The 17963-nt window shown below is 33.1% G+C and overlaps 1 protein-coding gene across 4 annotated transcripts in view; it reads right to left on the reverse strand.

The window, feature by feature from the left end:
* Nucleotides 1–303: 303 nt before the first annotated feature.
* MEMO1 (mediator of cell motility 1) overlaps nucleotides 304–17963 on the reverse strand; it is a 124531-nt gene continuing 106871 nt past the window's right edge. For all 4 annotated transcript variants that reach the window (XM_086700310.1, XM_086700312.1, XM_086700311.1 and 1 more), the window contains 3 exons: nucleotides 12589–12665; nucleotides 2333–2437; nucleotides 304–976 (listed from right to left, as the gene is read on the reverse strand). In XM_086700310.1, the coding sequence (XP_086556436.1) occupies nucleotides 845–976; nucleotides 2333–2437; nucleotides 12589–12665 (314 nt within the window). In that variant the 3' untranslated portion in view covers nucleotides 304–844. The remainder of the gene's footprint in view (nucleotides 977–2332; nucleotides 2438–12588; nucleotides 12666–17963) is intronic.

Consider the following 17963-nt stretch of genomic DNA (forward strand, 5'->3'; position numbering starts at 1 on the left):
GAAGGAAAGGACTACATCTACATTCTTTTACCAATCTTGAATTTATATCGTTACAATATAGTAATGACACAAAGTGATGTCACACACAAAAAGGCAAACTATATGTAATTTTAAAAGCTAACTTTAAAATATGATTCTATCTGTGATAAAAAAAATCACATAAATATGTAAAAAATAAAATACATCCTAACATATCTCTACATGAGCTGAAGTTTACCACTTTTAACATAAAAATTCTGAGATGGAATTAATAAAAAAACAATTTTCTTATGTACCACAGAGCAATAAGTTTAAATCAGACTATTTTGAGTTGTGTAGCCCTTTATTAGCAACTAAAATAGAAGGTATCTGTTGTACAACACGGGTAGTAATTGACTATAACTGGAGATTTATTATATTCTAATACAGATCATTTATAAATGCAATTTCTTTATTAAAAAGCTTCCACCCTTTTTTGTTTGTTTGTGTACAATTTGCAAAACTATTCTGAAAGCGGAATATATGTGCACAAGTCTGCAAAGAGTGCAAATTTAGGATATGGTAAATGCTTTACAAGTTACTCTCAAAAAAACTGTCTCCCACAACTGGGCCTTTACATTGCCATCTTTTTTGATCAAAATATTTTGATGCCAGCCTTCCTTCCACTGCCCTAAACTATAAAGCATTTTTTAATGAGTTGAAATTAAGGAAGGACTACACCTACTAGAAAAGAAGAGAAGAAAGTTCTATTAGTTTGAGGTTTCAGAATCCCCCCAAACCAGGACCAGTATCTTGGTAAGGGCTAGGCTGGGACCCCGGACAGAGAATGAGTATGTGCAGGTGGCATCCCTGAGGATTCAGAGCTTCAGTGGACCGTGAGTGCTCCCGCTGCATAACTCACTGAACTGTCTTGCCAGTTTCTACACTGGCTTGACTGGGCATAATTCAAAAAGGAAAAGCTCATATTCATTCCATTCTTCTGGAGCTCTGTGATAGCCTGGGGGGGGGGAAAGAAAAATTAGTTACAACAGACCTCATAATAAAAAAGTGAGTACTCTTTGAATGTGTTGGTGGCTTAACTTTGTCCGCTTCACAGCTGAAGCCTAGATTCTTTACTCTTCTCTTGATTTGTTTCTTGAATATCTTGTCACATATTAAATAGGTAAAACAGAGGACTCCTTATTTCATTCTCTCAAAGAACTTCTACTAACCTAGCTTCTTGATAAGTATCAGTCATCTTTCACCCTACCTTTATTATATTTAATAAGGCCACTTTCAAGAAAAATATACCTCTCTTTTCTCTAAACCAAATCGGAGCCACTTCTGTCATGAAATACTGGGGTCTCTTCTTTGTCTAAGTTTGACGAAATGTGAAATATATATATAAATTAAGTTCTAGATCTAAGAGGTAAACCAGGATTTTTACTTTAATTGTGGATTAGTTCATCATTTACTTTATTAAAATTTTATTTGCTCCAATTCAGACTTTAGGAAATTAGTGCAGCTTACCTAGTTTAAATTTCAAGAATTAGTTTAAAGCCCTGAACAGGCTCTTCTTCCAGCCAATACTGCTTAAGAGAAAACCATTCCTAAAAATCCACAATGTACTAAATCAAATCACACTAAACGAACACTGGACTCCAAGGTCCTACCCTACCCTGTTCTAGACTAACATTACCTTCTCCATGATTTCTCTGCCTCTCCAAACAATGAACACATTATTGCTTCCTCCTCTCATTCCTGAGTATATACACTTTCTTCTTTCTTAAAAAGTCTCACATTTTCTTTCAGGAATGCCATACTGTTTTATTTATTAGAGGAAAAATTATTGTTATTATCTCTTTCAAAAATCCAACTACCTGAAACTTCTGCCTCTTACTACTCTTTACATGAAATATTATTGTTATAAAGAGAAAAATATATACATGCCATCTGTCTTGTGTTACTAAATTATGAATATCTGAAGTTCAAGAACAGAATCTTCTGTTTATTTTTTATGGAGTCTAGAACATTAAATAAAACCAAAAAATTAATAAGGTTACTTATTACCAAAGGTTACTTTTGCTTCTATTTGTAAAGAACATAATGGCTGTGAGTCAAGAGAAAAACTAGGCTTCTATTCTAAATTATTTTTCTATATTTAAAAGAAAGCACTGGCCTGTCTTCCAGTAAAAACTTTATTCATGTAACCAAAATAATGGAAATCCAAATTATCTTAAGTGTACTAAAAAGAATATTTACTATATATACCTAAAAACAATGCTAATAAGGTAGCACAGATGATAATAATTAAGATATTTTGAAACATCACAGGATCAAATGTTAAAAATCAAGGCTTCCTAAGGATACTCACATTTAATAACACCCCAATGGGATGTCTTCCACATATAGTATTATGGTATTTCTTCAAGTAATTGCTAAAAGATACGGGGTCTAATTGTTCTATAATACTCATACCCTAAAAAAGGAAGAGAAAAAAGAAGATGAAAGACAAAGAAAAAGGTACATAATTTATTATTTTCTCATGACATTTTAAAACTGTTACTTAGAGCTAAAAACCATAATTTTTTAGTTAAAGAGAAGTAAAGAAAATACATTAAGTAATCCTTGTGAAATATCCAACTCATTCATCAAAGGTAATCTCATTATAGTCAACTCTAAACAATATGTATACTTTTAGTAACAGAACACTTCCAATCCTCAGTTTTAGTTTTTTCTGACCTCCTGGTATGTTTCTACAGCACCATCACCAGTTACCACTTGGGTCACAATCCTCAAACATTTCACAATTTTACATTTTTCTTATATAAATATATTCACGAAAGTAAATCTGCTGTGAAAATGTTCATATAAAATCTAAAATTAAATTTGACATATGGCTGGTTTTTCCCCATAACCACCATATTTCTCCTGCCACTGGCATAAATAATTAAAAGTTTATTATAATTTAGCTAATTCCATAACATACACTTAAACATAACATGCAAGGCATTCTGAATTATCAGTATGTGATAAAAAGATAGCACAAACTAAGAAAAAGCTACCATATTTTAATTAATTTAAAGCTCATAAAAGATAAATGCTTAAGCAAAATAGTCCTTCTTTGAATAGTTTTTAAAAATCTTTTTCTCTCTTTATACTTTCAACTATAATGCATTATTTTTAAGATTTTAATTCAGAATCAAAAATCTTATTAATATTATTAAAACAACCACTATGACTTGGACACTTATTCACACTAAATTCCATACTCTGCAAATGCATTTAAATAATGTGTTCATAGTACAATAATAGAGAGCACCTTTAATAAAGCAAATAAATCACTGATTCTCATTCATTCACCAATTACCTTACCTTGTTTTCTAATTCAGGTAAAATATTTTACATTTGTGTCCAACAGACTGGACTAACATACTCTGAGAGGAATGTAAATTGTGGTTTAACCAAGGAATCAACTGCTATATTTTGTGTGGTTTTTAAATCATATTTCAACAAGTTTTAAAACAACAGCAGTGGAAAAGCACCTAGAGTAATCAGATGAACACTCATCTGAAAAATGACAGTAATCACTAGATCAGTAGGTTGCATACAAGTACTGCAGTGGCAGCATGAAAATTTAGTTTTATAAAGAACCTGTTTTCAGAGTATTCAAGTCATTCATAAACATCATCACACTTTCCTGCAAATACATCTGAAAGATAGTTGTGTGTATGTAATCAACTTTCAATTGATTGCACATCAATTAGCCACTCTCAGATCTGTCCACAACCAGTGTTTAATGTGCTAAGTTGTTTTCCCTTACAGACCAGGAGGCTTCCAGGTCAACAGTCTCCAGTGACATATGGTGCAAGTTCAGAGAAATATGAACAAAAACTTAAACCTAAGATAAACAATTAGTATCATGACTCTGGTAGAAAGAAAATGACACAATATATTTCCAAACCAAGTAGTAATGCAGAGATGGAGTTACAAATCTCTTCCATACATATGGATAATCAAGATAAAACTTCCTACAAGATGAAGAAACTGAGGCATTAAAAAAAAAAAAACAGTTAAAAGCTTGCCTCTAAATTTCTAATCTGAGGCTCTTTCTCACTGACTTACTCTGCTTCATATAGTATAAGAGACATAAAAACAATTCTTTAAATACTCTCACATAGTTGTAACTGGTACACACATTTTGAGAGAACTTTTATTGTTTCTGGATGAAGTTGGGACAGCTTACCTTAAATAGAATTCTAGTCATTAGCAAATTAGGCAACACTGAGGTTCTATGTTTTAATATTAAAATCTTAATGTACATTTTGAACAAACTTATCACATTTATATATTGACATGAAGAATTCAAAGAGAAGAAAACTTAATGCTCAAATTTGTTAAAGACAAAGAATTCAAAATGGCTGGCCAAGAAGCTTCATAGAGAAAGATATAAAGTTATACATGTAGAGAAGACACTACTAAATAACGTGTTCAAAATTAAGATATAATGGTTAAATTACAGAAGGGAAAAGAAAAAATTGAGATGATGAAAACTAAGGGATTAAAATTAAATTTTTAATTCCCTAAAGTGTGTTATATACCTACTAGGACAAGAATCAATTCCATTACAATCAATTCTCTGACAAATAAAGATAGTGAAAGGGTATGCACTTTTATAAAGGGATACAGAGAAAAAATAAGGCTTTTCTCATGAGTGAAAGTCTCCAATTGGAAAATTCATAAAGTATTGCAAACAACAGCAATAATGATAATGAGAAAGAGGATATCCATTAAGTAATACAGAACATTGGCATATATTCTTTTGTATATATTTATATTTTGATGCTAACAATTTTTAAATTACTGTTACCAAATTCCAAGGAGATGAAAATGCTAATTTAATACTACTGTCAAAATTCGCAGAAGATGAAGAAACTAAGTGCTTCTCAAATATGCTTAATCTTCTATTCCCTAAAATACTAGAAGATATGATCAAAGAATCTGAAGTCCAGGTGATGAAAATCTTGCCTAGGGCCTAGCACATTGAGAATCTGTTGGCATGAACTTAAATCTAATATGAAGCAGTGAGGATTTAAGATACAAAATAAACATCATGAACTCCAAAAGCCTATATCCATCACGATGTGGGTTTCTGAGAAATCTAGCAGCTTCAGCAAGAAATCCTCAGACTGAAAGCTAACTCTCTACCTTGAGGGGGGACAAGGGCACAGGGAATCTATCATTATGCTGACTCTCCAAGTAATGAGTAAAAAAGCCTGTAATGTCAAATCCCAAGTGGCAATCCTAAACTGAATACACAGTTTTAACTGACAAAGCTGAAAATTCAGGACTCTGATTAAGACAACAAAAATCTGGGGCGCCTGGGTGGCGCAGTCGGTTAAGCGTCCGACTTCAGCCAGGTCACGATCTCGCGATCCATGAGTTCGAGCCCCGCGTCAGGCTCTGGGCTGATGGCTCAGAGCCTGGAGCCTGTTTCCGATTCTGTGTCTCCCTCTCTCTCTGCCCCTCCCCCGTTCATGCTCTGTCTCTCTCTGTCCCAAAAATAAAAAATAAATAAATAAATAAAATAAAATAAACGTTGAAAAAAAAAAGACAACAAAAATCTTCCCTTTTAAAAAAAGTTTATCTATATATGATATTTAACTTAAATTAAAATTTTTAAATGTTTATTTATCTTTGAGAGAGGGAGGGGGGAGAGAGAGAGTGGGGGAGGGAAGAGAAGGAGCGGGGGAGGCGCAGAGAGAGAGGGAGACACAGAATCGGAAGCAGGCTCCAGGCTCTGGGCTGTCAGCACAGAAACCCATGCAGGGCTCAAACACATGCACTGGGAGACCATGACCTGAGCTGAAGTCAGATGTGTAACTGATTGAGCCACCCAGGTGTCCCAAATTTAATTTAGTTTTAAATATTATCACCCAGAAGCAATCTCCCTCTAAAGTAACAAGCACAAAAAAGGAGCAAACGTTTTTAGAGGACTTTAGGACATAAGAACTAAAACCATGTCTTTTTATTACTACAAACACACAATTAATCCCATATTATCATTGAGGCCTCATTTTTCTAAAGTAAGGATATATATATATTAGAGAGATGAGTACACATTTAGGGAGGCAAGGTAAGAAAAGGAAATATTCTGCTTTCTGTAAGAGACGACAAGATAAAAATCTTAGAGTGAAAGAAGTTTTATGGGGGAAAAAATCACCCTAAAGACAGTAGTGCTAAGAAGCAACATACTAATAAATAGCTCTCTTAAAAGAAGATACTATAAAACCTTGGCCTAAGTTCAAGAAAGAATAGGAGTAGACAAATATGAACAATTTCACTTACAAAAGAATAGGAAGAAAAGTAGCTCAAGTTCAAATTAAATGAAAGGACTACTAATAAATTTGGAAGGAAAATACATTACAAAGATGGCTACAATGACACTTTCAGATCCTCTTTGCTGAATCGTAAATAAGCTGGCAATGTCCATAATGACACATTGGTCTACACCAATAGTGGTACAGAAAAAAATTACGTTATGTGACATATATAAGGTATGTATGTATGTACTTATGTATCTTTAATATTTCTAGTAAATAATCTCCAAAGTACACAAAAATCAATGTCTTAAAGTATGTTCTGCTTTGGTCACTATGGTTACTGAAATTGCAAAGTACTAATTACCAAAAACATAATCAGGAGCCAATACTATTGTAACACTTCCAGAATCTATATCTCCTGTAACTAGTTACTTTTTTTTTTCCCCAATTACAACATCTGGAAGATCCAGTTTATTTTCCTATATATTTTTCTTTACATATCTTTTTCACATAATTCAATTCCAAGATATTCAAATTTTAGAGATATAATTATTTTGCAATAAGAGGAAAAGCTGTTTTTCTTCTGCTTTTGGAACCTAGAAACCCTTTTACTTACTTTAGTAACTATATGTAATAAGATTTTCCTGATAACAAAAAAAGAGCCAAAACTTTATTACACACTAATTTTGAACAGATTGTACCTAAAATTTTATAAATAGTTTTTCATTTTATCAAACTTCAAAAGGCATAATAATTACAATTCAGAATTGCTAACATTTGCTAATACATCTAGAGAACCATCCAATTATATTTGCTCTCAAAAGATTGCACACATAAACTAAAATATGGTTCTCGAATGAAATAATTTATAACATAAAATGGCACTTTGGAAAAGGAATATACAGAGGGATATTCACCATTTGGTTATATAAGTCAGTTAAAAATCAGGTTATATAAGAGTCTAACAGTGAGTGTACATATATACATATATGCATAAAGACATACATACGTGATTATATGTATGGAACTAGCCATTCTGATTATCTCAACCCATTTACTCCAATCCCCCAGAATTGACTTATAACTTGAATTTAGAGCACGCTAATAAAGGAACGGAACACTTATGAGCCATTTAAAAATTCTATAAATAGAAAGGGACCACAAAAATCAGACTCTAAGTCAACTATCAAATGAAATATCAAATTCAAACATATTAATAAGAAGCAAATACTCAATATTCAGTAATTGTATCCCAGTCTATTTAAATAAAAATTTAAAAATTATGCCCTGGTGATTTTGGACATCTAAAGTATGGTAAATCGGATGCAGACTTAGAAGCCAATCTTAAGCTTACTGGTTCTACACATACTTTTGAACAAAAGTTCTAATTTCAAAGACTTAGAAGCTACCAGAAAAGGCAACAATTTCAGGAGAATTATGAGAATGATGCCAACAGATAAATGTTACTCTTTTTGCTCTGCCTCAAAGTAAGAAACCAAGGTTTATCTGCCTAACTGATAATATACATCAAGAAAGATAAACAAAGCTACTTCTCTTAATAATAGCTAACAATCAATATAGAATTAGAAGACTAAAAGAATTGGGGCGCCTGGGTGGCTCTGCCAGTTAAGCGTCCGACTTCAGCTCAGGTCACAATCTCACAGTCTGTGAGTTCAAGCCCCACATCAGGCTCTGTGCCGACAGCTCAGAGCCTGGAGCCTGCTTCAGATTCTGTGTCTCCCTCTCTCTCTGACCCTCCCTCGTTCATGCTCTGTCTCTCTCTGTCTCAAAAAATAAAATTAAAACATTTAAAAAATTAAAAAAAAAAAGACTAAAAGAATTAAGTACAGATATTTATATATAAATATATATACATATATATATATATACACACACACATAGAATAATAAATAATATTAAAGTTTTTAAATGTGACCACAGTTCTAGAGAGTTCCAAAGAATGGCACTATGTTTGGTGACTTCAGAGCACCGGGTAAACTAATATGTTGGGGAGAACATCTCTCTGTGCTAAAAGCATCAATTCATGGATTCACAAATTCTTACCTGTGCAAAATTAAATGTTGCTTAATTAAAGTTGACTAATGATTTAAAGAGCTGAATAGAAAACAAGGGAAGACAGATAAATAGGAAATTTTGTTCTACTTAAACAGATTAGGGGCTATAGTAAGACAGTTTAAATTCACCTAACAAAGCAAATTTAGGAGTAAAATGATGTTAGGACTCTTTCCATACTACCAAAAGGCGATCTCCTGGGGCAGGTATGGGCAAGTCTATTTTGAAAAAGTTCCATGGATGATTTAGGTTACAAAGACAAGGTTAAGGATTACTATAGTAGACAATCTTACCTCTGGTCTGGCTCTGATTACCATCTACCTGTTAGAACTCTCAAACTTACTCCAGGCCTATTCTCTGGGCTTCAAGCCAATATAGTTAATTCCTTAGCAAAGCTCTGTTTAATATTTCTGAAAGAGATCTCAAATCTACCAACTTCTTTCCATATCCACTTATACCACCCTAGTCCAAGTTACTATCATCTCTCCCCTCAACTACTGCCCATGTCCATCATTACTACTCTTGAACCTTATGTAGAATCCATCCTCTACACAACCACCAGAATAACCTTTAAAAGAATGTGATTACATCATTTTCACTTCCCCTTGTACTTACATACATTTCTTACCCTAGAATATAAAGTCCTCCATTATCTGCTCTCTGTCTGTCCCTCCTGCCACAGCTTGTACCATTCTTAGCCTTACCTACTGCACTCCTGCAACACTGTCCTTTTTTTCCTTTTCTTCACACACCAGCCTCTTTCCCATCTTTGCACGGGCAGTTCCCTCTGTCAAGAATGCTCACTCCTCAGATCTGAATTTGGTTTGCTCCTTCTTACCATCACTATCTCAGCTTAATGTCTCTCCTCAGGGAAGTATTTCTACAATCACTCAGTCACCAATCACTCAAATCATGTACCATTTCAAAACCCTTTCTATATATTCTGTATAGCACATATCACTATTGGAAACTAACTTATACATACCTTTACCTTTATAATATATATATATACAGGAGGATATATATATATATCCTCCTGTTAGAAAAAAAGTTCTGTGAGAGCAAGTGTGTTTACTGCCATATCTCCAACAGTGCCTAGGACTGTAAGTGCACTCAAAAATAACTAGCAAAATGAAAATCCAAATGCCTACCTGACTGACATGTCCACTTGGATATCTTAAAGGCAACAGCAAATATAACACATCCTTAATGGGATTTCCCTACTTCCTAAAACATCAGTCCTATCTTCTTGTGCTTTAAACCTAAGTGAATAGTACCAACACCCAACCAGCAGCATAAGTCAGAAATTTAGAAGCTATCCTTGATACTTCCTTCCTCAGCAAGTTCAAGCAATCTCCAAGTCCTATCATCAATCTATCTCTTAAATACACTGAATATATCCACTCTGTCCCTCTCTTCCACCATCACCACCCTATCCACTGTCTAAATTACCATCTGTCACCTGGATTACCAAACTGGTCTACTGATTTCTCTTCTGACCTCCCACCAGCCTACTTGCTGCCTACATAGCAGCTATGTGATCTATTCAAATACAATCTGATTTTATCACTTTCCTATTTAATACCCCTTAAACAGCCTGCTCCAGATTCTCTAGCTTCATTTCTCACCGCTACCCTGTCCATTCTTCCATTGATTCACTCAATAACTATATATATTTAGTACCCAGTGAAAGGCTGAAAAAAAAATGGACAAAGATCCTGATCTCATAAAGCTTATAACCTAATAGGGAAGGGTATCACCAAACAAATCAACAAATAACAAGTCACACAGTAATTAATATTGAGAAGAAAACTTAGGTAGGGTAGGGTCATAGAAGGACGGTTTACCATAGGGACGTAATGGAAAGTTGTGGGCACATTTTTGCGAAGTCCCAATAATTAGAAGACGCTACTGGGGAATTTAGTGAGTGGGGTCCAAGGATGCTGATTGTCCTCTAACACAGGACTGTCCTCCACACAAATAACTGTTCTCATCCCAAAGCACTCTGACATGTCCACATAGATGAAACAATCATGTATAATTCTTTATACCCTTAACCCTATTTTATATATAAATACTAAGAAGTTTTGCCTGGTTTTAATATACAGTAGATTCGCCAGGAATTTCCATATCACGTAAACTGAGGGAAGGCTATATTTTGTTTAGGTTACAACTTTACTAAGAATTATTCACCATTTTGGGAAATCGAGTCACCCTGCAACACAGCTTAGTAATGTGAGTCACAAATATAAAATAACTGTTTAGGTCTGGATTGGTAGCTCTTATATTAATGATACAATGTGGAAGCATTTAACTACTTCATAATGTCTCCTAACATAGTTGGCATCTGGGTGCTTACACTATTAAAAAATATACTAGTTTATCATAAATTACTTTCCCTTTATTTCTTTTTCATATTACAGTTAGGGAATTTGCTTAATTTAATTATGTACGGAGGAAAATTATATTCACTAATTCATTCACTTGAAAAATATTTATTGAGCACCTACTAATGTTCTACTCACGACTCTAAGCACTTTGGATACGTCAGAGAACAAAATAAATTTCCTAACAAAACTGTGATAAGTACAATATTTAGTTTGTTGAAAGAAAAACTGCAGCAGGGTTAAGTGGATTGGGAATGCTAAATGGGTATGATGTAAAATTAAACAGGGCAGCCAGTACCATTGGGAAGGTGAAGCAGAGCAAAGCCACAGAGTAAGTGAGACAGTCAAGTGTAGAAAGGGCAAAAGTCCTAAGCTAGGCACACGTATGTCATTTTCATGGAACAATAAGGAGAGTGTGTGTCCTAAATATCTCTTACATCTCTACACCATAATAGCTTCTAAGTCTGTTCAATGACTACACTGTAAGTTCCATGAAGTGGGAGACAATGTTTTCTCTTCTTAACATCTGCAATACTTCACACAGTACCAGACACGCATTAGACACCCATTAACCACTTGCTACATGAAAAAAATAAATGACAACAGAACCAGAAAAGTTTTCTGAGGCAAGTGAGCACTAAGCCTCAGAAGAATAAGATCAGAAGGAGAAGCCAGAAAAGAATTAACTGAAACGACAACATCATAAAGGCAAAAAAAAAGTCAGTAGATTAAAATCCAAACAAAATTCCAAAGCAAAAGTGTTCAGACATAATTGGATCTAAGTAACAAGATAAATTTAAATATGATAAAATCTCCTAAGTAACTAAATTTGCATTCATTCCATTTTGCCTTTAATAAAATATACAAGATAATAGCCCAGCTATAGTTTTAAATCCAGATTCTTTACTAAAATGTTTTATCTACTTTAGACTAAATATTCTTGTACTAAAACATATGCATAAGGCTTTTCAAACAGGGGTAAAGTTGATTTTAACAGATCACAGGCTTAAAGTCTGATGGAGTTTAAAGACAATTTAGAGACCACCTACTCCAAGTCTCTTATCTTAGAGATGACAAATTGAGGACTAGGGAACTAAAATTATGTCAAAAGTCAGAGCAAATTAGTGATTTATCTGCTATATTTAATATTCTGTTCAAATTAGAGATTCATCTATATTTAGTATTCTGTTCAAATTAATGATGTATCTGCTATATTTAATATTCTGTTCCAATCAGTGAGATATCTGCTATATTTAATATTCTATTTTAGGTAAAAAAAAAAACAACAACAAAATTATTTGTATGACTTTTTAAATATGAAAACAAGTACTATGACTACTGTACTACTTCAAGGAAAATGACAGCAAGATCAATGTCTACTGTAGTTCTGGGCCATGTAAGAATACAATCATATTTTAAAATTCTGTATATAAAACAACAAAATGAAACACCATTTCAGAAAATCCAAATGGCCAAAAGATACAATTAAATAATAAAATAAACTAAGAATTTGCTGTGGTTGTTTCTGCTTAAAAATAAGTAATGGCATTAGTATCCTGTCTTCCCTAAACCTGAGACACTCCCCCAAATAGCATCTAAAATCCAAATCTAATTATTCTTAGTCTCATTAATCAAAAAAAGATAAAGGAAATTTCAACTAATAGAAAAGGGATTATTTTTATAATCAATATTCATATGATGATAAACTATATTTTGCACATTTAGTTAGGTAGGTAGGGAAAGAATTATTAGTCCACTGTATAATTCAACATATTAAGTCTTGAATCACTAAACTGAAATGAAAGAAAACACCTTAGAGCATTAAAACCCACACCTGAAAGACTTACCATTTTATCTAGATGTTCAATGGATCTATAAATCTCCCCCTGGGATTCATCATAGTAACTGTAACGGAACCTTTGACCTTGAAACAAATATCATGTACAAAATAAAATAGGGAAAAATTAGAAGCTAAAAAGAAAGCAAGCGCTTACCAAATAATTTCAGTTCTCATGGAGGGCAAAGCACAGCTTAAGCCTCTGAGAGAATCATTCCCAAGAGCCCTTGTACATAAAAATAAAAGGCATATTGGGAAGGTGATAAAGAAATGATATATCAACAGTGTTTTATGATGTTAAAAACTATTTCAAACTGTAGAACCTTAAAGTGACGAGCAATACAAAAGACTAAGGAAACAAAACAGCTTAAAAGTTAGAAGCAATGTTAAACATATTGTATCAGTCTGTAACGGAAGGTAAACCCAAAGAATACGATTCCAGGAAATTTGGTTTAAGAAAACTATCTCAATGTAACAAATCAATGGAAGCTTAGCTTTTGCTGGATAAGTACAAAGATTTGATCTCTATTACAGAAAAAAAAAAAATTGCAGGTCAGAGAAACACATGGCTTATGTGATTTTTATGACCTCAATAAAAAATTTTATCTCATTTTTGCAAAACTCTCTACTTGAAAAAGCAATACAGGTGCCTTAAAATAGGAGGCACAAAAGAATAAATATAATAAATAGTCCTACTCTGACAAAATCTCAGTAAGAGTACAAGCACAGAACATTCAACGTTTAGCTCTTCTCCAAGAAAGAGAGGGTAAAATGGAAGAAGCTTGAAAAGAAGACAGAAAACAAAAGGCTCAGGTAATACATTTTGCTTCCTACTATAGTTACATAAAAACCAAAAGTTAAATATATTCATAACTAATTGCGGTTATCTTATTCCACTGATTATGTTGTATTTCAGATACATCTACACTTGTATTTATTTCTGTGATGCCTATGTAGGAACTCATTACTTTTGTATTTAGTCATTTTTAAAGATCCATCAATGCACTTAAAAAGTATTAGAGTATACCAGTCATGTATGCACACACTATGTGTCTTGTAGCTTCATTTTTACAGCAAAGTTCACATATACAATTATTATCTTCACACCCGAGAAGATGGGTTTCTCCAGCTGGATAATTATGATTTCTAAGTTTTCTGTTTAATCTTACTATAAATGACGAGCAACGGAAAATAAAAAAACTTCTTTGATGCTCTTTTTTGGAAAAAAAAAAACCACACATCATAGTTCTCAACACTTCCTTTACATGTTGATGTTGGTCATATTTGATGGTCATCTTTCTATAATATACTGTATTTCCTTAACTTTTATATTTTAGCTTTTCACATACATTACTATGTACAATTACTCAATGTAACAGTTCTTACTTTCCCTCAAGAGCTTCTATTAAATCAGTATTGCATCTTATAATTCATGGTATCCTAGAATCAGCAATAGGATTCTAAGATGATTATCTGCTTTCTGGATACAATAACTTTTTTTGTAAACACTGAAGATTACTAAATGTTGCCATAACTATGAGATCCATTACAGTCCTTACACTGAAAAAATTCTTACATAGTGACAATTCATCACTCAATGCCCCTCTGTTAAACAACTCATCATACATTTCTTTCAAAATTTAGAGTTAGGCTTAGTTTTGTTTTTCTTTACAGAATGTACGTACTTACTCCTACCTAATAATGAGAACTCTATAACCCTATTTTTCCTATTTTCCAGGTGGCTATTGGAAGGCTCAAAGACAAATCTTAAGCCTGTCCCAATAACTCATTGATTCAATTCATTAGTACGAAATTTCTACTTCTATTTCAAAGTTGTTTTGATAGAGTTATGCCAAATCATTTGTGAAATGAATGAACAATTAAATGAATAATCTTAGACAAGAAAATTCTGACTCACTGTCAACTATAGTAAAAGTAATATCCTTGGAAGCAATCACAGTGAATATTCTTCGAACTTGAACTGCTTCAGGTTTATACTAATGTATTCTTTTTCTTGCTTCAGGAAATAGCTATTAGTTTTAGCTCTCAATAAACCCTGTGACTGGGACACAATTATCTAATCTGAAAACTACTACTCTTCAGGTGCAGAGTAAAATGCATGGACTTTGTGATAACCATTTGCTACTGAAAAGTCTTTTCTGCGTATTTCCAAGTTCGGAGCTGCCATTTCAAATGAATGAAGTTGGTCAAACCTGCCTTAATCATAAGTGAAAAGGGTAACTACTTGAAAATGCTGCCTTGTTCGTATGGACAGTTTTCAATGTAACATTCACTTAAAAGCTACTTCTGAAGAGAAAAATACAGCAAATGTTTCAAATGTTTTAAAATATTAAATCAGCATGTGATTTAAAAAGAAGGACAAAATACACAGAAGATTGATGAGCAAATGTTTCTAACATTTTGCTATCTACCTCTTGCTACTCTTTAGGTAGCTACCTTGCATTTTGTAGCTGAAGAATTGAGTAAAATACTTATGAGCTCTAAATAATATATTGACTAAGTAGCTAAATCCACACTACATATAGCTACTACACTGAAAAAATACCTTACTTAAACAGCTCAAACTGTCTTCACAATAATTTTTAAAAATTGTACAAGCATTTAAAAATTACTTGAGTAATTCATTCTGGTCACTACACACACAGAAAACATCTAATCTGAAGTAAATAGTTTACATCATCCTAGCCTACATGTGTATATAGGTGTGGGTTGGTGTACACGCGCTCATGCATGCACACACTTTAGCTACACACCTCTTGGAATTTGAATGCAAAAAAAAAAAAAAACACTTTTGTATTTAATTATTAAAAAGTTTATCCAGATTTTATTTAGTGAGAAATAAGAGACATGACAACACTAGCACAATACACTGTTTATCAAATGCACCTTTAATCAAATATTTATTGATTTAAAATATATTATGATTTCATATAACTCAAGATCAGACATTTGTTTTATAATCCTTCTAACATTCAGTAAAGCTTATGCATCTAAACTGAGTAAATACAGTTGCCTATGTACCTGGAGAAGTGGACTTGCATATTTTTATAAGTATGAATAAAGCATATCACATAGTAAGAGAAAATTACTTACCTGAAACTTATCCTTTCAGAAGGTACACTGGGAAAATGGATTCTTTGAGCCCCTGTTTCAACTCCAAGTATGAGCTTTCTAGCTTTAAGAGCCATTGACACTGCCCCTAGGGGCAGCACAAGCTTTGGAACTCCCCTAGTGAGTATGTCAGTAGTTTCTTCAGGTGCCTTCCCTCAGTTCTTTTCAAATTCAAAAGATGAGAGGAAAAATAACCCAAGAAAAAAAATCCTGTAAAGCAGAAACCTTACTCTTTGAGGGAAGGAGGGTAGCTCATTTGTGAATCCATTCCAGAGCACGCTTTCTGAGAAAAAGAAATACAGGTAAGTAATTTTCCCATCTCCAAAGGTGACTGGTGATTAATGAGTGGATTCACAGAGTGTGGAGAGTAAGCTCCAGGGATGTCTGTTTAACACACAACAATCAACTAATGAGGACAAACATAACAATGAATGGTACAAGAACCAACACTACTTTTTAAGTACCTCAAAACAAAAAGTAAAAAAATATCAAATACCTCAACATTAAGCTATACACTGGATTGTAGAAATAAACAATGAGCTTGGAAAGTTGATCAATAAACCTCCCAAAAGATTAGTCAACAAGACAGACTTTCAGACATATGTCCAGTAAAAACTGTACTATTATACATTCACTTAGTCACTTTATGTTTATATATTAAAATATTTTCAATTATTTGAGTTAACCTCACAACAACTTGTGAGATAGACTATGAGGCCATTCATTCTATACTAAGGGCCTAAACTGGGGACATTCATAATTGAAATCATAAAAAACTATAGTCCTTACATTCTGAAGTCTTAGTTATAATGTAAAAATAAAGTCTTCTCTCATACTTGCAAAAAATCAAAAACTTAAATATGTCAAATTAGGATGTATGAAATTTGAGAAGACGAATATGAAAGCTTCGATAAGATGTATTTCAGAAATTAGCTAAGTTATACTCAAACCAATTTCAATATTTAGAAAATAGTAATACCCTAGTATACTCCTAAGAGACTGACAACAGAAAGGAAAAAGAGCATGCATGAATAATCACTCGTTAATATATATTAAAGTAGAAATCTGAACTAAGATATAAAATCATAAATATTTAAGGGAATGCCACTTTTAATAGATGACACATACTTATAAAAGAGAAATTATGTAAACTTAGACAAATAAAAGTTTATATGTAAAAATCCAAAATTGCTGAAGTGACTGTAGTAAACTTTATTCATATTTTAATAATTTACCATTAACATTTACCAAGTAAATTTACTGAAGTTGATTTGTACTTAAAACCACCATAAAAGAAAAATTACATAGAAGAATGAATCAACTTTAAAAATTTCAATTTCTGTTAGATCCAGTTTCATTTAGAAACATCTTACAAGTTAAAAATGTTAATGAAAGCTATCAATAATCTAAATTTGAAAATATGAATTTCAGAGCGATCAGAAAAGTTCAAACATTGTGTGTGTGTGTGTGTGTGTGTGTGTGTGTGTGTGTGTGGAGAGAGAGAAAGAGAGAGAGAGAGAGAGAAGAGAAGAGCAAAACTGAAAGTTAGGAAAACAGAATGAAAATTCTACCAATTAGAAAAACTAAAATAGGGCCAGTCAAAATTCTCTTATATGGAGCCATCTTATAGGACAAGAAACTTGATCAGAAAAAGTATAGGGTTCACATTACCTAACCAGAGTAAAAATCAATTACTAGCAGCAAATGTCCTTCACTTATGCCACAATCCCTGGTAGCAGCAAGAAGGGTGAAATGAGGTAGGATTATGAAAAGAGTTACTAGGAAACATCACTCTATTGGGCTGACTAATGAATTTCCATGTGGATTAGACTTACGATAAAATAAAAGGTGAGAATTGAAATGCTGAGGGTTTGGGGGGGGGGGGTGGAGACAGGGTGCGGATTCAAATGAAGGGATAGAAAGAAGGGGCATAATGTAATCCAGGTTCCCACTCTCCCTTAGTTTTTCCCACCCCAAAAAAAACACTTGAGAATATTTTAGTCTTTCTGCTTTTTCTCTCTCTAATGCCATTTTCAAGTCCACATAAAATTTAAATGGGATCTGAGAGATGGAACATCTTTAAAACAATTGGGAAAAAAAAACGTCATTCTTGTAATGGACACTGGCTAACAAATAAAATCAACCAGGCAAAACCCTGCCAATTACATACAGGTTTCCCACTGTCTCTGTCACCAAATTCCCTGCTTTGTTTTTAACAGAAGCTGGACATAATATAAACAATGACTAGAAATG

Source organism: Puma concolor, chromosome A3 (assembly GCF_028749965.1).
Source record: "Puma concolor isolate L17-30 chromosome A3, mPumCon1.1.hap2, whole genome shotgun sequence".
NCBI lineage: Eukaryota > Metazoa > Chordata > Mammalia > Carnivora > Felidae > Puma > Puma concolor.